Below are 25,155 nucleotides of genomic sequence, written 5' to 3'. Positions count from 1 at the left end.
CTATTACGTCCATTGAAAGGCAGGCTAGCGGAACGACCGACAGATCATTTCTGTGTTTACGGCACGCGTTTTGCGGTGCTACTTAATGCCGTATACGACTGTCGGACCTGATGCTGGGCAGCCCATTGGTGTCTACACGACTGGAACACCTAAAAAGAAGAAAAAAAATCTACCCCCCTCTCTCTCTCTCTCTCACCCTCTGGCCAGCGGCAGCAGCCCCTTTCGCCATGAAACGGGAGAAAGACCTCCCGTGGATTGAATATGATAAGGCCGCGTGACTCTGTGTGTAACCCTCCCCTTGTAAAAATAAACCCCAAACGTACACTGGATTTTCTTCTCCTTTTTTCTTTTTCCTTCTCTTCTTCTTCTGTTTCCCCATTGTATATATGTATATACATGTCCGACGTTATAATATACAGGATAGATGAGAGAATCCCAACAGGACCGGGCATCCAGCGGCACAGCCAGCACGTGACCCGGGACTGTGTGGGTCTCTCTTTCTCTCATCACTCCCCCCTTCGCTAACTATCCCCTCCAATAAAGAACCCTTAGCCCCCCTGTTGCGTCGTTTTTAGTTTTTGATTCTATTTTTTTCTTTTTCTTTTTTACTCCGTCCTTTTCTCTTTTTTTTTGGCCAATACGCCATCATAATAATAATGAACCCCTTCAACTGATTCTATTATCATATAGATTCCCAGCGGAGAGTTTATGAGCGTGTGCTTTTTTATATTTCGTATGTTTTTTTTGTTTTTGTTTTTTTCGTTTTGCTGTACAGTTCTATTCCTTTGTCCCTTTTAAAAGAGTTTCCCACAATAGATAGTGTACAGTGTCTATTCGTTTACGAGTTGTTGGCTCCACATTGCCAAATGTAGAGCATTACCAGGAAAGAATAATCAATACTCTTCTAGAGAGCGCACTTAAACATTTTACTTTGAAAATTCATTCACGCATTAGATGCGTAGCTATAAACATGGTTGTTTTCGCGAAACTTGAAACCATAACGTACCACAACTGTTTCCCGGAGCTCTTTTCCCATCGATTTCATCGTATAGAAACCACATTGTAAAACAGGTATTGCAATCAATAAAAGGGGCTCTGTCACATTTTCTTAACTCGCGTTCGTTATATTTCTCGCTAATGGGTATTTGTATCACTAACAATTTTTGTCTGTTATATATGGAATTTGTTATTCCGTTCCCAAGATCCGGAATGATTAAATCGTCAAAATGATTTCATTTCCGTATTCACCAAAAGAATAATTGATAGATCTATTTTTTGATTTCCTAAATTCAGTATAACAGTGGGAGTGGTATGAGAAAAAAAAACAAGAAAAACATCCTCAATGCCGTGAATTCATATGATAAGTAGGCCTACTTAGGATCGAGGGTGAAATAATGATGTGCGCCGAACGCTGGGAGTGACGGCGGTGGATGGTGGCGTCCGCCTACACGCGCCGTCAACGCTCGCGGCGTCAAATGTCATCAAAAGAAAATAAGAAAGGTGGTCACGTGACCGAACGCCGACCCATTCGTATACACACCCACGGTTCGAATTTTGCACGCCACTTGGCTCTCTACGTGAAGCGTTACCGTCTCGCTCGATTTTCAAGTCACAAAGGCACCGTGACGTCGGTCACCATTTCAAAACCGTGACGCGCACTATTACTCGGATTTGTACCTCATCCAAAAATTGTCTCATATTTATTTCATGGAGAACCAGAAAGTGTTGGTGTGGTGGCAAGACCCTCTTGGTGAAAAAAAAATTGTTCAAATTTCATTTTGCTTCAAGTGTTATAAGTTCAAATGTTTCTGAACTTGATTGTTTACCCACAGACAAAGTTGCGAGGTATAAAAACAGGCCTGTTCTGCAGTGGTTCTTCACACACGCTATTTAATGAACCCTGAACCCTGACTCAGAAAAACAAACAGGGCAAAGGAAAACCACCTGCTGCCCGGGAATATTCGTATTCCGTACTCCGCAACTATTTCAAATCAACGACACTCAATAGTCAGAAAGGAAAGATAGAAATGAATTTGTCCTACCTTGAAGCCTGGGAAATACAGCCAGGTATCCACATCCAGGTGCTCCATCCATCCACAGAAAAGTTGAATCTACCAGGCAGGAGGGATAGGTAAAATGGAGTCCTCGTGAATACACCCAAACTCGCATGGGCGTACACGAGGACATTTAAAGAATAGGAATTGAAGAAATCCTTAACTCGGTCGACACTGGAAGTTTCTGCAATGAAACGGGATGCTGTTTATCTAAATGAAAAATAACAATAGATTACAAAAACAAATATTTACAGAAACAATAACAAGCAAGGAAAAGTTGAAAATAAAACACCAGTTGTAAACCAGGGGTATAATAATCTAATTGTTAATGAACAGGAGAATTGAAGATTTCCATGCTGAAATACACTGCATTTATGCAAGTCATGCCTCATTACAAAATCTGACAGGTCACTTGCAGGTTAATAAAAGTAACGAAAATTATTACCTAAGCGATGACACTGTGATTGAGTCAGGAGGTCATCAGGCAAATCATATGACTGGAGTCCTAGCACAAGCAAAACTTTGCTGTTACGATGGCTGGCTCAGGCCCCAAATCTGCACAGAGAAAAAAGTTACAATATAGTGCAAACAATCTGCCATGCATTGACAAGTGGATAAATAATTGCTAGGAAATAACCATTCACAAACTTGGAACAAGTTTTATTCTTTTATGTAAGCTCCCAGTCATCCCATTTTTATTCTGAGTATATATTTACCTGCCAAACAGAATGGAGCTTGGAGAGCTGCGACACCATAAATGACACAACGATGACCACTTTTTTGTAATTCTATTTTGAGCATCCATGTCCAAATCTCAAAAAGTGATCGTTCCGTTTTTCTATGAAATCTTATATTATATTATTAGTCTCCTTTTCGAAACTTGTTTCGAATGCTTGAGTAGGCCTACTTGTGTTGTAACGATAACGAATAGCAGACGACACTAATCGCTAAATTTGGAATACTTAAGATATCGACTAGAATTTATAAATCGCCCCCCCCCCCCTTAAATCCAAACGGCAAAAAAGGATAAAAACAGTTTTCTGACTTTCTCTCCCGCGCTCGATGCTGAACGGAACGGGATTATTTTTTATGTTCGCAAATCGTTCGAAAAACCGGTCTTAATAACACCCCCCAGGTGGAAGCCAAGAGGGAATAACGTTCTCCGCCTTATATACAGCGCGGACATATATATGTGAACGTGATTGGATGCCACCCATTATCACGTTGAACTTGGAATATCTATTTTTAAAAATCGTCCAATGTGGTGATTCAAGTCATGCGCCTGTTAAAAACAAATCCGTCCATTAGGATTCAGTCACTCCCTTTTGTTGGACAATTTTAGATAGCTGCTTTGCTCTCACAGCAGAGTTCGTCGATTCAGTCTTCTAATTAAAAACAAAAATGGGCTATAGATAACATCAGCTCTGAATGAACACGTCTCACACTGTTCATGTTCATTTCAAACCCAAAAAATTTAAATCCGTCCGTGTAGGCCACGGAATAAATGATTTCGTATAAATTACCGCGTGACATGATTGCGTATAATACACAAAGAGCGTCATCTACGTCCACACTATAAAAGTTGTGAATTTGTCCGTCTCGTATATACATAATGGGCCAAAATAAAAAAAAGCAAAGAGAATTGATGCGTGAAACAACTTGGAGGGGAGCAAGTGTAGTGGAAGAAGAGAACGACGCCCGGGCACGCGACCGGAACGTGCTACCCTTCGCTCCGCTATCGGCATCCATCCTCAATAGACTCTACATATATATAGTATATAGCCCCTCTCCCCCTATATACTGTAGAGTAGTACAGTGCCGAAAATATATCCACAAGCACAGAACGCAGTGTATTCCCAGCACCCCATCATCACTTGGGTAAGTTCTTTGGCACTAGTCTGCAGCAGCAGCAGCAGCTCTTCTCCCGGTCTTGACGAGCCAGCAGCATACAGCATCAGCTTGGACATATTAGTCTAATTAGGAGTGGAGCATGACGCTCTGAAACCGAGACTGGTGCTGTTGCCAGTCCACGCTCCTTCCTACATCTTTTCGAGCTCTCTTCCGTCCTCCCCCCTCCTTCCCTTTTCACGTATGATGCGTGTAACATTGCGACTGACTACTCTGGTGAGGATGGAGTTGCCCTTCTCCGTATAGAGGCCCTCCAGCGACAGTCTGGCCATCCATCCGTTGGGAGAATATATAGAAGCCGGCCGGAATATATAACAGACGGTATTAATGTTGCTCCGAGCAAAGTATATTTTGTTTTTTCCCCCCTATCAACATGTTTTGTATATAATTGTATACGCCTATATACGTTACGATCTGTAAATACGATCCGAAGGTCCGGCCGGACTGTCTCTGTAAGAGATCTTGAAGATGTGACACGCCCTATTGTCTAGATTACGTCATTACGTTGAAGACACGTAGAGAGATGCACAAGGGGAAAAAAAAGGAAATGATTGACGTAAATATAGAAGGACTCAATGCAAAGACAGGAACGTTTATTGTTTCATCATAAAAAGCGTCACCTGAAAATGACGATGATGATGACATGTGTTGATTTCCCGACGGCGAGTTTTATAGGATATGCTGAAAACATCGCAACAGCAGCCATCGTGGTTAGGAAATTCGTGTAAAAATTAATGTAAGCTCGCCTTAACACAAATTCCATAGAATTCCAACCAAAAAGGACTTTTCATTCAAAAACATGAAAAACTGGAGGGGGTATAATATAGAAAACAATCAAACCAAACTAAAGTGAAAAACAGAAAAAAACAAAAAACAGATCGATTGTTATTCTTTTAGAATGACAAACGAATTGAAAAAAAAATCCAAAACAATTTCGCGTATCGTCATCATCATATCCGAGCGAAACGTGAATTGAAATTTCAAATAATAATATTTAAAAAAAAAAATGGGTTAAAAGGGGGGATCGGATTATGCTGCTGAATGACAATAATAATAATACATCAACGCTATTACACACTGACGCCGTTATAGTACAAAAGTCTTTATGTCGATAAATAAAGAAGTGAATTAGCGGCGCGTTGTTGACGATGTTATAACACAGGTCCTATATTTAACGCTGAACAAAAAACTGAAACAAGAACATGTCCAAAAAGATGAAAAATAAAATCAAATAAAAATGACGAATGACAATCAAACCTAACAGCAACAGCACCAAACAAATTGAGAGAGTGTCTATACACAGACACATGTGGGACACTAGTCGACTTTTGTTTAAAAAATCGCGGTCTCTGTATGTAATAGTTAAACGTATACTTTTGTTGTACGCTATATAGTAACTGTCTATAGGTATCGTCGGGTATCGTCGTGTATAGGTTGAGAGAGGGGGGGGAGCAGAAAGTCTACTCTACTAATAGGTAGATAGTGTGTGTATAGTGTTTGTGTTGTGTGTGGCTATTTCTAGTACAGATCACTGAAGACTAAATTGGAGCTGGCATCTTCGTTGGAGACGGCCGACGAGTGGGTCATTCCGCCGGCGCTTCCCGGCGGAGTCAACTCACCGAGAGAGGCCGAAACGCGGTGATGCGACTGTTGAGGCTGCTGGTGCTGCTGCTGGTGCTGCTGGTGCTGGTGCTGATGATGATGATGAGGGTGCTGCTGCTGCTGCTGCTGCTGCTGCTGTTGTTGTTGTTCGAGCTGCGACGAAGACGACGACGCCGACGCTGTCAGGAGGTCGCCATCTTTGATCGAAGACGTTCCGCCAGCCCCTCCTCCGCCTCCGCCCACTCCGCCTCCTCCGCCACTGCCGCCGCCATCTTGCTGTCGCATTATGTTGCGGCGCCATTTCGCTCGGGCGTTCTGGAACCAAACCTGGTGGGCCCACCATTCACGAATCAGATTCGGTTAGGAAAAAAAAGAAATTCAAGGAACATCAATTCCCCCCCCCCCCAACCCGCGTATAGACGTAGCGCATCAGTTTTACAACGCAACAATAATACGATGTTCTTGATGTTATCCAGCAGAATCTAGAGCTTTTGTTACAGCCGAGACTTGTGCAAAGATGGAGCTTATATATATATTGGACTATGAGATTCCCAATTTTTTTCTATAGGAACTAATAATAGACTGTTCAAGATGCTCTTGTTAGACAGAAAAGCTCAAGCTATTCTCTATTTCATATAGTTGAGATCCCAAACGAAAGGGAAAAAGATATACGGTATTTTTCTGTTTTATAGTTTTTAAATCAAGAAATCAATCGTCGTTTTCACCTGGAGTACGCGTTTCGAGAGTCCAGTCTTCTGGGCCAGCTGCTTGAGATCTTTGGCATCCGGATTCTGATTGATGGCGAAGTAGGACTTCATGGTTCGTAGTTGGTGGTGTTTGAAGGACGTCCGCATCCGCTTTGTCCTCTGTTGCTGCTGCTGTTGTTGAGACGAAGATCCGCCCCCACCGCCTCCTCCGCTGGCGCTTCCGTTCGTCCCCGAACTGTCGTACACCATCCCCTCCATCGACGACAAATCCGCACTGGAGCCCAGCATATCTGCTCATGGGGAGAAACGCACACACAACCGAAAGCAAAGTGGTCAACATTTAGACGAAATGAAATGAATGAAATCGTTCAGCTATCTGTAATTGGCATTGATTTGTTCAATTCAAAAAGTCATCGATTTCAAGTGGACGCAAGGAGTGTAAACAGGAATCGAATCCTATACACGCACACGCGCTTCAATTGATCTGACGGCGCATATGATGAATGACGTTGTTGCATGCACTGATTATATCACGATTTAATCGAGACTGCACAGATTCGACGAGTGGATGTATTATAGTTTCGATTTCTTTTATGTTGCGACTGCCGATCAATGCAGTTGGAGAACATGGTCAGAAAAGGAGTTGCCTATCGACGATGCATATTGTGGGGACTTTTTGACGGAGGTTGGACCGAAAAGGTCACAAACAGGAGCCACTTTAAAAAGAGAGGATACGATAGAGATGCACACTCACAAAAAGGGGGGTTCTTATCAGCTGGGAACTTGAAAGGATCGGCATCACCTGTGTGTATGCCATCCATCGGTGGACCGCACAAGTTTTCTTATTCCGACGAATACATATCAACACAGAATCGCAAATTCGCCACTGGCCTCTCCTCCTTCTTTTAATGGATTTTTCTAATCGGACAACGGGTATACGTGTATACGCTGTCCGTGTATCGTTATAATCCCATCATTCCAACATGCTGGCAAAACGGAATTGATCCCAGACTGGAGATACTACGCGCATATAAGCCCGTGGGGGCTATGCACCGTTTAGAGCTTAAACGGATTTCCCTTGCTTTACTTTTGTTTCTCCATTTACAAAAAGGAAATTTTAAAAGGGAGGAAACACGGAGCCAATGACACCTGAATCGTTCAGATCGCCCTGTGAGGTCCACGCAGAAAATTTGGACCCCTTTCACCTGAACACACAACGGGCCAACTGGCAATTTTTAAGCCGAATGGATATCCAAGTTGGTGGGATTATTACAACTAAAGCCAAAGTTTGGAAAAGAGCGCCGTGCATATATTCTACTACTGTATAGGACGGCGTTACCTAGGTGACATGGACACTCTCGACCGGCCATCCGGAAAGAGGAGAAAGAAAAGCCACGTGTCGTAAAGATAACCGCAGCAGTTCGTCAATGCGTCGGTGGTGATGACCGATCGAGTTGCCGCCGCCCGTCCGCCACGACGAACACGTCAGAGAAACGGAACAATCCAGCGATGGAAACTGGAAAGGGTCCAAGTCTCCGAGGGGGGTCTCAGCAGTTCGTTTATATTCTAGATATAATATGACCCCCCCTCTGCTGTATTATCTATCTCCAGGTTGCCCAATTCCACGAAACGCCTCCTTATATTATTCTACCTCGGCTCCTCATTATCGAAGAGTCGCTATGTTCCACCCCGACATACTGGGCGAGGTGATCATCTATTGTGTGTGTATAGATGCTGGCCGGATTGGCAGACAGAGAAAAGGCGACGGTTAATGATTGCGTTTCGCCCAGCAAAACCCCGTCATCAGTGACTCTACATTATAGGGTGGGCTCTCCAGCATGGATGTATGTAGTATACGGATGGATGGATTTAGAGCTGTCGATAGTCAAAGCAGGTGTTGCTCACCTGCAGAGCACCCCGTCGCGATCTACCGATGGGGAGGTTGTTCGCTCAGAGGGAGACGAACAAAATAACCAGAAAAATAAAAGGCAAAAGAGATTTGACAGATTAATCTCTATACAACAGACAGCCTTGGATGATTTGTACGTATACTTTCTAGGCCTGCTGCACCCCTCCGCGCTATTGTTTCGTATAATAGGATCCATCATCTATAACTTAATACACATCCGATTACATTTAGCCAATCAAATGCGTCTATACATCCTCCTCTAGTAAACATAGGGCGCAGTTCAAATGTCGTTTTGAATAACGGATTAACGGGGTACCCATTTCCTGTAACATCAGCTAAGAAAAATAAAATTACTTTTGTGTATGTTTTTACATCCCTTTTCGTGTGTTATAGCGTCGGAGCCCGAGAGATGCATTATCGATTTTCATCGTCATAAGCAGAGAATGGGCCTCGCCCTCTCCACATCCTTCTTCTTCTTCTTCTCCTCAACCTCCCCATTTTGGTGGTTTTTCACATCAGCAGCCGAGTCTGAGCGAGAGAGAGAGAGAGGAGTTCACTCTCTGGCGTCTATTTTCCCGTTCGCTTCTATGCACCGTGCAGCACTCGTTGTGGATCGATCGACGCAAGAGAGTCAAAACGGCGTGTAATGCGATACGTCTGCTGCTGCTCGCTCCTGGTGGAATAAGGACGGGTGGGAAATTCTCCTCCTCTTCACCCCGCGCCATCGCTTGGCTACACACACGTAGTATAGACGAGAAGGAGGCTGGCAGTCTCACGTTAGAATCGTTATATAATTTGACTACTATACTATATGTGTGTACTACTACGGTGGATATATACGCAGCAGCGGTTGAGGTTCCGCCAGTGAAAGATGATGCGCCACGCAAAGGAGATTTCCCTGCTGTAGTCTGCTCAGACATTATTTTTGTATTCTTTTTCCTCTTTTTTCGCCCTAGATTTTCATTTTGTTGATTTAACCGATGGCCATTTTTCGGTAGCAAATTGCGTTGATCCTGAAGAAAATCCCGAGGATGACGGACGCGGCCCATAATGGGGTCGCGTGCCGGTATCTATTCCCCCCGGTTCCCCCCGCGCGCGTTGCGCATCGACTATATATAAGAAACAGTTGCCGGCGATTAGAATCAATTTGTACAGTATAGCATACACTGTCGAGAATTGTCCCTGCCTTTTTTCTATCAATTTGTATATCGTTGCTCTTATTTCGGAGCGACGCGCAATGGCGTGGCGGATTATAAAATATACGCTCGTGAGGATTAGAGAGTCTTCTGCTGGGTACACACCGACGCCATCGGACAGCACCAAAGGGTCTTGCCTGTTTTCTTTTTGAGTCCCGTGTGAGCGCGCTGAATCCGTGAAAGATGAGAGTACACTACACACGTCGGCAACGGCTCCTGATTTCTTGCAACTCGCAATCCGCCTATATTAGCTGAAGCTCGTTTCTCTTTTCACAGGGAAATCCGACAGGCCAATTAGAAGTCGGTTGCCAAAGTCTGATGGTCATTGCTAGACGCACCCAACATGTACATAAGCCATAAGCACATACATACGCCAATAAGACATTTGAAAGTCGCTATTCGAAGACTAAGCTTTTTCTTTAATCTCAGCCCCCTAGTTGTTTGGGAATTTTAGACAACATTAGGTATAGGCCTGAGTTTATCGAATCAAGTCAAATATTTCTTAGGAAAAACAAACAAATAAGGGCTATTTGATTTGATGTTGGTCAAAAAGTACGTATATACTATATGCTGGACAGAGACTTTGTGTGTACTATATGGTTCACGTGTGAAAGGGGAGAAATGAGCCGGAGAGGCGCCAGATATTCGAAGCCCGGCTGACCCCGAACACGCGACCTCTTTTCAACTGTGAAACTCTCAGCAGCACAACTCTCTTTTTCTCTCCCAGCAGTCACACAGTCCAGCGAGAGATGAAGGTTTCTTTTTATTTTCCATATACTATCCCTCGACTGTGTCTCTATCTGCTAACGCGGAGTGGACATAATGTAAAGCGGAAGAGAGACGCCATGGTGTGGATATCGGAGAGGGGCTGGCCAAAAAGCGCGGAACCCGCACTGTGATAAACAGACGGGACGGGATAGAGAAAGTGAAATAGAGAGGTGATAACCTTTCAATTAACAGGTTGGGGTTTTGATTGAATCAAATCCGTTCGGCCTTGGGCGAGTCATTGATCGATGGGCTAATGACATCCAAGGACGCCAAAAGCAGCGGTGTCCTATTCTCACCCATGTTTGCCTGTTGCTGAACTGCAAATGCGGGAGAACATGTAATCAACGTCATAGACCATCGATCCCTCGGCTGAGGGTTGGCCGGGATATTTGATTGGGAAACGAGCGCATCAGCGCGTTGCCTTGGACGGACGTCAGCACAACACAGTCAGAAGGCCACGGGAGTGCGGCAGGACGAACGAGCCACACGCGCTCCCAATTATATACGGCGCTATACGCGTCTAGAGCGAGAGGAGTCGACATTACTGGGCAATGACATCCCGAAAAAAGTCTCAACATTTTAGACTTCTTCCCAAATAAGAAAGTAGTGGCTTTTTGAGTCTCGGTTACTATTTTAAGTGACTTGAAATGAGGGAGAGAATAACTGCTGGTGCTGGACGCCTTTTGGGTGAGAGGAGCGCGAGCGCCTCATGTTGGACCGCAGAGACCTCGCCAGTTGGGCGCTGATGGATGGATGGATGAATGACCTGAGCGTCGTGTTTTTCTGGGGGCCCCCTTGACAGTCCTTAAAGGTCAGAGCCTACACTTCTTGTCTCAACATTCACTCACTGCGTCATGCAATATACAAGGTCTATATACAGCCCCCCTCTTCCAGCTTCCACTAAAGCGCACCAAGTTCCCCACAGTTCTTCTTCTTCATTTTCAGACTCTTCTTTCTTGTGAACTTGCAGACTAAACAGGGCCAGCCGTATGTACATTGGCATTCTCTCAAAAGAGAATGGCACAGCACAAGGTTAGAGATGGGGGGCACATCACCAAAGCATGGTAAAGGAGGGGCGGGGAGGAGGAGGGAGGTCGTTAAGAAAAGTACGCGTTTTGACTCGACCTGTCAAACTGTCATCACTTGCGACAACTCTCTGAAGGATACATTTCTTTTTTTCTTCCACCCTCCTGATTTCTTAGTTTGGCTTCAACTTGCATAATAATAATGCGCGCTTAGGAGCAAAAGGCTGGCTCGACCAATGAGTCAACGCGCCCGGTTTCTACGCTTTACAACTCAATATATGGCGAGCGCTATACACCCGCTGAAATCGTTCCTAGAAAATTGTACTTGGGGGTCTTAATGACCACGACGACCCATCAGAACGGTCGTGACTTTTGATGTTTCGATTTCAAGAGTAGTATATCGCAATGATAACTAAAAGTCAATATTGAATGACGGGAAATTCAATCAATTCTATTCGAGCGGACCATAAAGATCGAATGCTGTTTCAAGGCAAATGAATCGACATTGGGTCATTCCCGATTGAAAGTGGCGATAAGTCAATAAAAACTCGAAAAATAAATGAGAAGAAACGATAATTGATAGTCAAATATATAAATACATAGGGGATAGAAAACCATGTAGGATATCGGAGCTATTTTCAATCTTGAACCAGTATAAAAATTTCGGTTCCAAGTCGTGGATGGATGGATGGCTTGGGGTTGCGTATTTATTAGTTCTGTTTGTCGTCGACACGGCCGGGCGCGCGACAAGCGGGCACAGGTGCTGCTGTGACAGCGTGTCGACCTCATCTACCTTTAGAAATCTATCAGCATGGCATCCCCGTTCAATTATTTGAAGGATAGATATCCACACAGAGAGAAAAGGTGGACTGTGGAGTGATGCGTACGTGTTTCTAAGAGCTTCGGGCTGGGTTCTTATCCAACATCCTTTGACTACGGTCCACTCGCCGATTTTTTTTTGCTTTTTTTTTAAGTGGCCGATTGCGAAAGGGCTACGTGAAAAGACGTCCGCTGATATAAATCATAACCAGGCGATGCATAATGCGCCGAAGTAATTCCCCCTCGAAACCACTCACAAAAAGGGGGGGAGGGGAAATGGGCGCAATTAATCGTCGATAAGATCGTTGACACTGTTCGTTAATATTCGTTCGTTTGATTTCTTTCTTTCTTATTGTTATATGCCCCTTTCTTTTTCTTTAAATTTCTCTTTCGGATCCACACGCATATTTTGCGTCAGCTGATTGATGAGCCGATCATTGAAATGGATGGCCAGTAACGAACCCTGCGTTTTGGTTTCGGCATCGTCAAACCAGTTTCCAACTCTCATGTTGGAATATGGAAATGAATTCCACCTGCGTTGGATGTCGTCGTGACATAGGCCCTCCTCCCCTCACGATTGCCTCCACCGAGCTGTCACGCATGTCCCCATGTACGCGTTTGATAAACATTGGCAGTTGCCCGTTGGCCGTCGCTTACGAAACGCATGGAATAAAAGCCCGCGAATAAAATTTGAAATTTGAAACTAACCGATTCCGGCAGTGAGTTGCCTGAGGTTGGCCGCGTTCAGGTGTTGTTGCTGGCCCAGGATGGTCGAATCTGAATGATTGCCCGTCGACCCGCCGCCGCCACCACCACCACCGCCGTTGTTGTTGTTGTTGTTGTTGTTATTGTTGTTGCTGGAATGGACGAGAGCCGCCGCTGCCGCAACTGCTGCCGCCGCCGGAGGAATCTTTCGCTTCCGGGGCCGTCCTTTCTGAACACTGTGATGATGGCCCAACGAGCCGGAGCCGGGTGAATTGCCACCCAAGCCGCCGTTGCCCAGTCCTCCGCTCGACGACAGCGACGGGAAGAAACTCGAAACGGCCGATCCGCTTCCACCCAGACAGCGCTGGAAATCGTTGGCCGACGGATTGTGGAGGTAGTCCTGTCCGCCAGCGGCCACGCTTCCGCCAAAGATGCTGGGACGCAATCCGGACGGATAGGACGAATCGTTGACCGGATCAACGCCCGATGAGGAGAGGATGTTGATCATGTGCTGGCTGGGGCTGACCGATTCCGGCGGCATCAAATGCGGGTGATGGAAGCCGGACGGCGGCAAAAGCCCGTGGTGTGGACCGCAAGACGAGAGATCGCACGGGCCGTCGGGAGTGCCCATCAGTCCGTTGTTGTTGCCTTGCATCGGGTGAGACATGAGGAGGCCGTGCTGATGCGATTGGTGAGATGACGTCAGCGTCGCCGGATTCTGGAGCATCTCGTAGTGAAGTCGACAGTAGACGATTCCGTCCCGCATCCCGAAAATGTCACCTTTGGCCAGCGGCTGCCCATTCAGAAATCCAAAAAAAGAATGTTGAAATACAATTTGATTGCGCAATATTGCATATTGTTTAAACCTGGTTGCAGGCAGCGCAAGTGAAGCAGGCCAGGTGGAAGACGGCGTCGCGGGCTCTCATGACCAGTTCGTTGGATCCTAGCGGCAGACAGCAGCGATTGCAACGTCTCACGCCAAACAATCTGCCGTTACGAATAGAAAAAAGACAAAAGAAGTTAAGAAGAAAGTCATGAGCCATGCAGATAGTTTTTGATGGATTGTTGGAATTTCTTTGTTGTCTTTTTGGCGATAGCTGTGCAAATATCAACGTGACTGCCGGGGCCAAATTCTTCCCCTCCCCCCAGTCCCCCCTATATGAATAAATCATGAGTGGGAGAATGGGAATTGGGGCGGCTACTGGAACACCACACACCTGAACTGGACGTCTGACGGGCCACGACCAGAAAAAAATATGGAAAGAATCAGGTGACAACAAGGTGACACGCTCATTACGAATTCCCTACGCTCGACATCCCGCACTGTTATCCCGTTTTCTGACGCAACTGACAGCTCGACCATTGGACACAAAAACAATAAACAGCAGCGGACAGAGACTGCTGCTGCTGGCCGTGAGGGGCGAGCATCCCCTGCAAAGTGCAACACGCAACCCGCCCAGCATTTGGTCTATTTCCCACATCAGCTACAAAGCCACATGGGAAATGTGGCGTGGAGAGACAACCTGGTAACAATCTTCATCGGTGGCGATGCCTTTAAACACTACGCAGCTTACTATATTATTATTAGTATGACGCAATAACGCGGCTAGGCCTCTTTTTTTACCAGCCATGGCTCCTTCCCTATTCCGACCCAAATTTCGAAATGCACACGACGAACGAAAAAATAATTTCTTTTCAAGGTCAATTTGGAATAAGGACGGATCGAATATCACCCCGTTTTATTTTATTATTTTTTTGTGCTGTTGGTGAGTTTGTTTATGAATTGCATTTGATTTTATTTTTAACATCAGCTGCATGATGGAGAACGTGACCTCCAACACGATACTCTCGGATGGTTTTACGAATGATTTATTCCCCTCCCGCGAGAGAGCTTCTTCTTTTCTTGTACGGATGATAAGCCAACGACACGAACTGATGACCCACGATAACTGAATTACAGCAAAAATATTGTTTATGGTGTGGGTCATGGGTGGTTACTCTTGTTTTCTTCCCCCTTTTTTTACACTGGGCAGCAGCCGGTTGTTGTTCCAGTAGTATATATCCGTCCGTCTAAATTAGACATTAAAAAGATTACGCTGTTCCCGGCATAGGCCTGAATCGATCCTTTTATTTGGCTATAATTTGATCCTCTCACATCGTTAAGAGCCATCAATCAATCACCCCCCCCCCCCCAAAAAAAAAAAAAATAATAATAATAATGCTAACGAATTCAGATCGCTGCTGCTGCTAACACAGATGTATAGTCTAAACAAATTGACGATTCAAATCTGGGTTAACGTATGTATATTAGTGGCAAATGAAAATTTCGTCCCATGACTTTTCTGCGCTCGCTCGTTATTTCCACGACGAAAAGGAAACCATTGAACTTTGTAACTTGGGTGACGTGAGTCTAAAGTTCAATTCTGCTCCTGCTGCTGCTGCTCTGATACACACGTCCTATAAACATGTCCCGAGGGAATTTTAGACGCTGTAGACTGCTGTGATGATGTCGTGTTACGAGCAAAAAGTGAAAGTCTAATTTCAGCATGCGGCGTGAGGGAGGAGAAGGAGGGTTTAGACGAGGAGGCTGGGATAACACATATGACACAGCACACACGCTTATGTATATACCTGTAGTAATCGTCACGGCAGTAGATTCGTGACTGGCGGGAGAAGCAGGACAGGGCCGTGTCCAGCGGCCGTCGGCACTCTCCGCACCTGAGGCACTCGCTGTGCCAGGCCCGTTCGACGGCCACCAAATAGTAGCGGTCGGTGATTTTGAATCCGCAGCCGCCGCACAGAGTCGTCGGCGACGGCGAGTGATGCTCGCTGCCGACGATGCCGCCCATGGTTCCGCCGCCCATTCCGCCGCCGCCGGACGAGGCCGTGGCGGCCGCCACTGAATTGGAGAGCAACTGATGCATGCTGCTGCCCGAAGAGGATTCGTGTTTGATTGTCACTGCCGTGGCCTGTTGATCGTCGCCGGCCGTCTCAGTTGACATCACCGGCATGGTGGCCGGCCCGCCGATAAATCACGCTCGATTTCCCCCCTCACTCACTTTTTTCACCGCCCAATAATCAAACGGACGACTCCCGGCGCCTCTCACCTTGAATCCCGCGATTCCTATCTCGAGTGTTTCTATTCACACCCAACGACGATCTGGCGCACTCACTTTTCTTCTTCTTCTTCCTGCCCGTCTCTCTCTAAACGAGATAGGATCTGAAGACACAAGGGGCCCGTTTGCGTGTGCTGGCGTGAGTCACGACGCCCAGCCGAAGCCAACGAAGATGCTGCTGCTGGCGACGCGTCTATTAAGCCTATACCACATCAGCCGACTGCTGTCGAAGAATGAAGATCCCGCTTCGGATCTCTCTGCTCCTTCACCTTTTTTTTCCTTTTTGCCCTCCGCTCACTGCGTGTTGTGCCACTGCACTGCTCCTGTCGGTTGACCGAAACTCCGCCTACGACGCCCGACTCTGCTGCATAAGAGAGAGAGAGAAGGAGGGGAGGAAGAACGTTGTGAGGGTCGTCCAGGAACGCGCCTTCTTCTCCGCCTGCTCTCCGACCCGATTGTTGTTTACCGGATCGCGTCTCGACAACAGCACCAGCACCACCGCACACACACAACACGCCCAGCCCACGAAAAAGCAAAGATGTTGCTCACCACTTGTCCTTTTTCCCTTTTACTTTTTTTTTTCTCCGCGTGCGTGTTTTTCTCGAAACGAGGCGGGCGGATGAGAGAGAGAGTCGGGATGGTGGGTGGGTGGGTGGGGAGGAGACCGCTCTCTGTCCTGTGCGCCGAAGTTGAAATGCGCCGAGGGAAGGTCGCGAGTAGGCGGCGATGAACAGCAGAGAGCGACGATGCTGCTGCCCGGCTATCAGTTTTTTCCTCTCTCTCCAATGTACAGAAAGGGAATAAGCGATTCGATCTTGTTTTTGTTTTTCTTGATACTAAAGTGTTGTTCCCTTTATTTTCTGTGAATTTTTGTAAAATTTCGATGGTGAACTTTGATATTATATACAGCAGAGCTCTGCTGGCGGGGGAGGAACAAACTCACAACGACCGTCCACAAGGAGTGTAACCCAAGCTCTTTGACGGCGACGCCATCATCCGACTCGTTCCGTATTTTTCTTGTCTTTTTTTGTTGTTTCGTTTGTACAGTTGGTAGCTCTTCCGCGGTCGTGAACGCGTGCGCGCGTGCGTACATCATCCAATATGTCGCCAGAGCGTGCTGTTGCCTTCTCTCCATTCTTCCGAGTCATTCCCAAGGAATAGGAAGGAAGGAAGGAAGGAAGGAAGGAAGGAAGTAGAGGGAGAAAGAGGGCGGACTAGGCCATTGGATGTAAGGTAAAATGGCCGAGCAAAAGGGCGGGGTCTAGGGCAAGAAGGGTGGAGCTTACCGCTCATTGGTCGCCCATCATCAGTGACGTCACAGTTGAAGCTTCCGCGTCGTCCACATGGCAGGAGAGAGGCAGCGGGTTCGCTTTCCCGTCCGGTGCCTCACACGGTCCCGCGACGCCGGCACGTCAACTTCTCGTCAGCGCTCGACCCGCCCGTTTCACTTATATAATCCTCCGATTCACGTTAAAGAGAGCTAGAAGCTAGAATGATTTCTTACGGTCCTTTTAGTCTTTCAGACCCAAGTGACCTATTCGATAAAGGCCAGCAGCAGCGTATTATAGAATTGCTCCGTTTTGACAGTGCCCCTTCGACGATTCGATTGACGTATGCAAATTGTAATTCGATACAGTGTCCGGCTGACGTCATTCTCAAACTATTTGATGCGTCTTTTGTGTCTGTCTTGTGCTCTCTTTTGATTAATTTTCTTTTAGACATTTCAATTGTACAGATGGCAAACGTTACTTTTTGAGCAATTCCAAGACAAACGTCAGAGTCGATTTGCGATTGACGCAGAACGGCTGGAATTTGTGCCGATCGTGCCGCCGCGCGGAATATGTCAAAAACGGTTAGTGACTCAATGACCGAAAATATACTCCCGCAATTTTTTTTCCCGATAGGTTTTTTTTTAAATTTCTCGGCGGTCTTTTATCGAAGGAGATCATCTTGGAGGACAAATGGTCTCAAGACAGGCGAAAGGCCTTGTCTCGACAAATGACGGACGACGTCACACGTTTTATTCAAAAGAAAAAAAAAAGTCAAACTGGACGATGGACAGAACTGGAATAAATCCAAATGAAGAAAAATCGGACATGTCTTTGCGTCCGACAGAACAATTAACCTGTCAAAAAGAAGGGTCGACCCAGTTTTATGTATGAACGCGAGCCGCTTCCTCTCATTTCAGTGTCTACTTTAAATCTATTGAAACGTTATTTTATTACGTAAGTGCATTTGAATCAAAAACGACATTTTCATGTTGTGCCAGAAATCTCAACTTATTCAAATATTCTTTCTTAATGGATTTGTTTTCTTTCTTTGTTTTCCCCTCGGTCCAACCCCCATCAAGCGAATTTAGGATTATTTATTGTTTTGGAGATGAGAGAAGGGTCCGGCGGCTAATGAAGAACAAAACCGCCGTCGGCTTGTGTAGATGCGTGTGTGTTTATACACATAGAAACAACACAAATGAATATATATGTGTAGTCTATAGTTAGGATAGGCAAAGGAGGAACCTCATCAACGGCATCATTAACTAATAGGAGTGCCCAGCTCGTTGGTTTTTTTTAAAAGAGCCCAACACTATTAGGTGCGTATCAGTAGGCCAGCATGCACAGGCCCTGGCATGCTGCTGCTGTACAGGCCTAAAGATGTTATTGCTTGTCTCGGACGACGATGGGCTACAGTTTGAAGACCGCCCGGGAAGTTGAAAAACCAGTCCGTTCGCTCCTATAAGGGAAAGAAATAATTTTGTGTTTCTTTTTTATATATGAAACTATTTATACGGTATAGGTAAATTTAAAAATAAAACGATCAGATCAACCCTCAACTTTCCCTTTTTTTCCCTTCTAGTCGAGTACCCTTTTGATTTATTTTTCATATGAATGGCCCTGGCTTATTTTTCTTTTCCTTTTTATATGATGAAGGCAAATCAAAAAGATTTGCACTCAACTGTATTTATACATTGCAGCAGGTGAATTACGCAACGGCGACGAGTCCTTGATGATCCAAAAGCAAATAAAGCTGCGTCAAAATGTAACGCTCTTTAGATGGTTGCCGTTACGGTCGGGTGATGGTATCGCGTATTGACGTCGCGTCCACTAATCATAATTGGCCGACCACCGTTTTTACGCGCAAATGCAAACAGAAGCGCGAAACACTATTTATATACATGAAACGTCCCTCGCCGGACGCAGAGTGTTTATGAGGTAATTCAATATTATTCCGCGTCCCGAAATAGTATACTAATGAGAAAGATTACATTGAACATAAAAGCGCAAAAATAAAAACTGTCGTAATAACTCTATACATTAGAGCAGCCCAGACGCCAAAGTCGATCAAAGAGATGGGGCGGCCCTATCAAAAATCGAACGGGGGACGACAATAAGCGTTATTGCGTCATAGATGGTCCCACTGCACACCCAACAGAGTGGGCATTCAAAAATAGGAGGGCAATCAAAAGAAAGAAGAAAACGGGAGAGAGAGAAACTGTCGACGTTGTTCAAGGGAGGCGGTGGTTTGCGGGTACAGAGTGCGTGTCCGTGACAGCTCGAACAAGGAGCAGCAGCAGCCCGCCGACTGTACAGCGGTAGAACGCAGAGAATAAGGAAAGAAAAAAGAGAGACAGAAAGTCGAGACAACATTGAAAGAGAGAGAGAGAGAGCGCACACTGCTGCCATGGGCCGGCCCCCTTCTGGGGGCTAAGCGGTCGAGTCCCAGCGTGAGTCCCGCGGTCAAAGCTGCCGCCACGTCCCTCCCTGATGTTTCTGGTTCGTCACATATCAACAACAGCCGTGCAATATCATCCGCTCGAGTCAACTGCAGAAGTGCGGCAACCGAATGAAAAAAATAAAAACTTAAAAAATGCCGTCCAGCAGCAGCGTGTGTTTGGAACTTTTCCGTGCCGTAGGCGGTTGAATAGAGCGTTTTAAAAAAATTCTCTTTTTTAAAAAAAAAAAGAAAAAAAATATGTGTAACATAAGAATAATAATAAATATACAGTGCGCACTCACACCCGTTTTCAACGTCATCTCTCTTTTTTGAAGGGAAAAATTTTGGTTAACTTACACCCCCGGAAAAACACCAGAAGAGGATAAAAATAACATTGCCTGTGTGAAAATGAGAAGGCGGCTGAAGAAAAAAAGAAAAGTGAAGAAGAACGAGGGATTATTATGCTGTGTACTTTTTTACACATTTTACTCGGTGGATGCTGGTGGTGATGGTGGCGGAGTTGAGTGTATAGAACGAGGCTTGTAGCTGTCCTTCACACCGAAACCACGTCGGCCTGCAGTATCAAGTGTCACTTGCTCACTCGACCCAGACGCTTGATACACTCTCGACACCTTATAAGACTTTAGAAGTAGACACCATATAGACACACACATACACACACGCCAAAAAAAATTCATTTCTGACACTATTGCGCATTCCATTTTTCTGGAAATCTGGAAAAAACAAAACAAGTTGGTGAGACTTTTGAATACAAATCGAGGCGTATTCCGAAAATATTTTTGTAGACAAGCGAATAACATCAAATCGGAATGAATGGCGTGATTCGTCTGGAGGTCATAGAGTCTGCCCGTCATATATTTCCATATTTCTTAATACATATCTACCGTCTACACTCTGCTGCGTTCCCCGTCATTTCCTTTCCAATGGTTTCTGATCCGTGACGGCAAATTTGGCGATGCAATCACGGTGGGAAAGAAATGGAGAGCGAGAACAACGCCAAAAGAAATAAAAGGGTGGATTATACATAAAGACCATGTATAGAGCTGCCGTGGTTCCAACAATCATATCGGCTAATTGTGGTACTATACTACTATATACAACTCGATCGTAGATACGCGAAAGATCAAATAGAATCAGGAAAGAAAAGGGCGAGCGAATATAATAGACGGGAGGGAAAAAAAAGAGATGCCAAGGGTATCATTTTCACCCCCTTCTCTCACAGTCTATATCTCCTAGTATATATAACTCTTTTCCCCACAGCTCAGTGTTAGAGTCTGTGATATATACAACATATTATACAGTGTATAGAGGAGTCAGGTAACGCTCACCCAATCTCTTTAATAACAGCCCGTATAAAATGTTCACTTGACTCAATTCAAAAGCACAACTTACCCCCCTCTATATCATCATTCAGACTCTCTTCCCTATATCAAACTCCCCGCTTTTATCGAAAAATAGTAAATATTCCTCCAAGGGGGGAGTGGATGGGCCTGGCTGGAATAAAAAAGGGACTTTACTTTTTTTTTTTACCTCCATGAATTGAATTATTATGATGATGATTTTGATGTATATAACTGATGACGGCCAACGATTCGTCTGATGATTCGGCATAATTTGCTCGATTCAACCAGCGTCTCTTTTCACAAGCTCGGCAACACTTTGATTCCGCGTCTGCTATTATGCGCAAGTTATGCGCGTTTTTCAAATAGAAATGCGAGATACAAGTCCTGGGCCCCGATTCTCTGAGAATCATACAAGAGGAGAAGAAGAAGAAGAAGAAGAAGAAAAGAGCTGCTGCTGCTGCTGTGGAATGCGGCTTACAGAATTCTTCTTCTATTTATTTACAAGGAAATCAATGGAGCACGGCACCAGCACGGAGAAGCCTTACATTTGTATTATACGTGTGTAGACGGTATATATACTGGTATCTGTATAGATTTCGAGAGAGTAGAGAAATTAAAAAAAAAAGGTAAAAAAAAAAAAAAACCTGGAAGGAAAAGAAGAAGAAGAAGAATAGGTGAGTCAAGTTTCCCAGGGAATCACGGCTAGTTCCATCGGTGATTAATGGATCCGGATCTTCTCTCCACTCACTCACTCTCCGCTTTCGAATGAGATATCTAGTCGTATTAGATTTGTTGTTTTCCCATTTTTTTTTCCCCCTCCGTCCTCTTTACTTTTTTCTTCCACTTTTTCTTCTCATTTTTTGACAAGATTATTCGGGACTCTGGCCAGACGAAAAAAAAAAAAGGAAGCTCGCCGAACCGAAAGACAAAATTTCCCAAAAGAAAAAGAAAAAAGAAAGTCATGACGACAAAGAAGTGAAACCGGTACATGTATACTGACCGATGTTCTGTTCTTTTTTTTTTTCTTCTCCTTCTTCTTCTATCCTCCAGACATTTATTCCATGCACTGCGCAGTGTACAGAGGAAGGACACTGGACCGCTCCTTTTATGATTTCATCGATTTCTTGCTTCTCTTCTCCTTCGTCCTTTTGTATTCAAATCAGTGATTCATGAAAAGGTCAAGACTCGAGATAGAACAAGAGCAGTCAGGGAGATGACACTTTGCATAACTCCCAGAACGAAAAACCTTTTAAGACAAATGACATTTCACAAAAAAAAATAGACGTAGGCTAAAATGTAAATGTTTTTTCTTTCTTCCTTTTAATAATTCATCGCAAAGCGAAATTTCCATTATAGGCCAGAAAGATTTAAAAGGGTAGAAACGAGAGTGAAAACTTTTTTGGGGGAAAGGAGCAACGGGTACGCGAAAGCGCATTATGGAAGCAATCATGAGCCAGAGAGAGAGAGACTGGATGTATAAATAAATCTCGTCGGAATCGTGATTTGTGTTGTCAATGGAGTCTGGTGTTGAGTTACCGGCAGTTTTCTTCTTGTAGAAAAGTAAAAGAAGAAGAAGAAGAAGAGCACAGCAGGGGGTGGCAACTTCACTCGGAAATGCATCCGTCCAGGTCACGTGACTCCCTTTTTCTTCCCCCTTCAACTTTTTGGGAAAAAAAGAAAAGTCCTAATTCTATTCTCTTTTTTTTTTTTTTTGTTTTGGCGAGACACTGACTGCATGCTATATAGTGCTCTAGCCTAATATGCATCAATTATTTTGAATGTTGTATATATACCCCGTTGTATATCTCCGCCCTATAGCTCGCCCCCTCTTTAAAAGTTATACATGTTAACAGAGTGGAAGATCAAGCCGAAGAATGTAAAAAAAGAGTTTCCAGGGAGGAATGCGATACGAGAGGTACGCAGACGAGTTTGCTGCGATCATGTGCCAAAACTTTCAAATCATCATCCTCGAAAATGAAAATTTTATATCAGTTGCCATTTGTAATATACCCTTTTATCAAGTTTCAGGCACCATTGGAATACACATCAGGTCATAAAAGTAACAAAAATCATTACCCAATTGATGATGCTTTGATTGCTGGTGATGACGGTCAGTATCAAAACTTGCACATCTTGTGGTTACAATGGCTGGCAAAAGTGGACCTGAAATCTACACAAAGGTAAAGGTTACATAGAGCAAACAAACTCTACCAATAACAAGCATACATGATAAATGCTATTCACTGTAGTCGGGCACCAACATTTCACATATTTGGAACAGGTTCAACTCTTCTGTGTAAGCTCCCAAAATCATTCCAATGGTATTCTTAGTTTTATTCAATTGAGAAATAGCATGGAGTGGAGAGCATGGCTGGGACTCACTGGCTCACGACACCCGAAAAAGTTCACACGACGACCACATTTTATTTGTTCTGCTATTTCTCTTGCAGCCACGCACTACACGTTTCCATCAAACCAGTGATCTGTTCAGTTTTTTATGATACAAAATATTGAAAACTGAAACTTCGTCTCGTTCTTTCCTCTCGTTTTGCTTTTTCGAAACTGTGAAAACCGAAAGCCTCAAAGCAGACGACACAAATATTTTAATTAACCACGATTATTAAGATATCGATATTCAAAATTCGCCCTCCCCGCCCTCACCACCCGCCAAATTCAAAAGAAAATTAACCCCTTCCCTAAAACCAAACCGCAAAAAACGATAAAAGCGGTTTGATCGCCAGCGCTCAAGATCTGCTAGACAGATCGGGATTATTTTCATGTCAAATTTTTTGTCTCGACAAATTTCATCAAGCCCACGGACAACATCAGAGTAAAAATTCGCACGAAACCCGCAAATTGTCCGAAAAAACGGTCCTCATAACACCCCCAGGACCCTCTTGGAAGCCAATAGAGAATCAAGGGATTATACACAGTGTAACAGATGAACGCGCCGATCATCAAGAAGTGGAAATCATAAATAGATAATTATATAGGTTCGCTTTTTCTATGTATAGGCTACAATCAAATGACAAAAGGCTTAAAACGGTCCCCGCCACAAATTTGAAAGAGATTTTTATTATTTCTTGTTCCGTTGCGCATAATTAATGATCCGTTCGGGCTCCTCTTTTGTTTGCGTGTCAACCTCTCCAAAGTGTAACAGATGTCTTGGGAGTGAACTATGCCATTTGCATAATGCCAATAAGTCTCGCGTCATTCGGCGAACATCATTGACAGTTTGCCGCTGTACTCTCTTTTCTTCTTTTCCTATTTTAATAAATTTTAAACCATTTCGCTGCCGTGTGGTCTCGCGACCCCCCATGTATTCATCCACATTATACCCCGGGCTCCGCGATCTCCCGTTCACTTTGACGTCAACTCCCATGTCCCAACCGCCAGAGCTCTATCCTCTCCATTCGAACACACGTTTCCCTATTTGACACATATGTGGGCCTGACCTTTTTGGCTCTTCTTCTTCTTTGAATTCGAGCCTAGACGACCTTTTCGTCGATGGCGTGACCACACCACACACTCTCGATTTTGGTGCAATCCAATTTTTTTTTTTTTTAATAAACAGCCAGATTGAATTTATCTTGTCATATTCCTGACCAACATCAACCACTGCGGATCTCTAGATCGGCAGATCCAGTCGAAATCGGAAGTGGAAATGACATGTGGAAGTGGTTTAGGTTTTGGTTCCCTCACGACTGTTATTACTCGACTCCTTGTTTAAGTGAGGAAGACACGAGAAAGATGTTCGTTCGGTGACTTGTCGTGAAAACGACTCAATGATTTATAAGTGATATGTTACGAGCCATTTCCTCTGTAAATCACCTCTTTTTTGGAGGACGTGACAAACAAAAAAAAAAAGGGGGAGAAAAAGGGAATCGCATTCCTCACGCGCCGCTATTTCCCGACGCCGTTTTGTCATCTTTCGAGTGCAACCCATTCATTTTTCATACTTTCCCGCCGTCTATTTTATTTTTTTTTTCCTCTGCCGCATCTTCACTCTAGTCCGCCCGGAATGTCCGGGTGGGAGCTCATTGCATCCCAAATTTAGTTTGTTTTTCTCCTAACTCCTTCCGGACTCTGTGCTGCTGGGTGCTGGGTGCTGTGTACAGGATCTCGTCTCTTTCTCACGTCCCGAGTGTTTTGATATTTCTCACTCAGTGATGGCACGTCACGCGCATTCCCGCGGGTTAAACGACCAAAAAGGATCTGCGCAGATACGTGCTCACTGTAGACAATATACTTCCGCTTTTCCCACCGCCGTG

At 44.8% G+C, this 25,155-nt stretch overlaps 1 protein-coding gene and 2 long non-coding RNA genes across 3 annotated transcripts; all 3 read right to left on the bottom strand.

The window, feature by feature from the left end:
• Positions 1-1,312: 1,312 nt before the first annotated feature.
• Positions 1,313-23,464, bottom strand: LOC124328269. Its single transcript, XR_006916247.1, has 3 exons — positions 23,111-23,464; positions 22,961-23,054; positions 1,313-2,264 (listed from the first exon to the last, which is right to left on the bottom strand). It is a non-coding gene; the product is annotated as an uncharacterized LOC124328269 (long non-coding RNA).
• Positions 5,104-16,384, bottom strand: LOC124328268 (homeotic protein female sterile-like). The gene is made up of 5 exons (XM_046786980.1): positions 15,325-16,384; positions 13,560-13,680; positions 12,697-13,486; positions 6,290-6,561; positions 5,104-5,891 (listed from the first exon to the last, which is right to left on the bottom strand). Exons 1-5 carry the CDS (start codon positions 15,702-15,704, stop codon positions 5,481-5,483), a joined length of 1,974 nt encoding a protein of 657 aa, XP_046642936.1. The 5' UTR covers positions 15,705-16,384; the 3' UTR covers positions 5,104-5,480.
• On the bottom strand, positions 16,830-20,515 carry LOC124328270. The gene is made up of 2 exons (XR_006916248.1): positions 19,993-20,515; positions 16,830-18,539 (listed from the first exon to the last, which is right to left on the bottom strand). It is a non-coding gene; the product is annotated as an uncharacterized LOC124328270 (long non-coding RNA).
• Positions 23,465-25,155: the final 1,691 nt, after the last annotated feature.

The sequence above is a fragment of the Daphnia pulicaria genome, chromosome 3, assembly GCF_021234035.1.
Source record: "Daphnia pulicaria isolate SC F1-1A chromosome 3, SC_F0-13Bv2, whole genome shotgun sequence".
In the NCBI taxonomy this organism is placed as follows: Eukaryota; Metazoa; Arthropoda; class Branchiopoda; order Diplostraca; family Daphniidae; genus Daphnia; species Daphnia pulicaria.
This window is presented reverse-complemented; position numbering and strand designations above follow the sequence as displayed.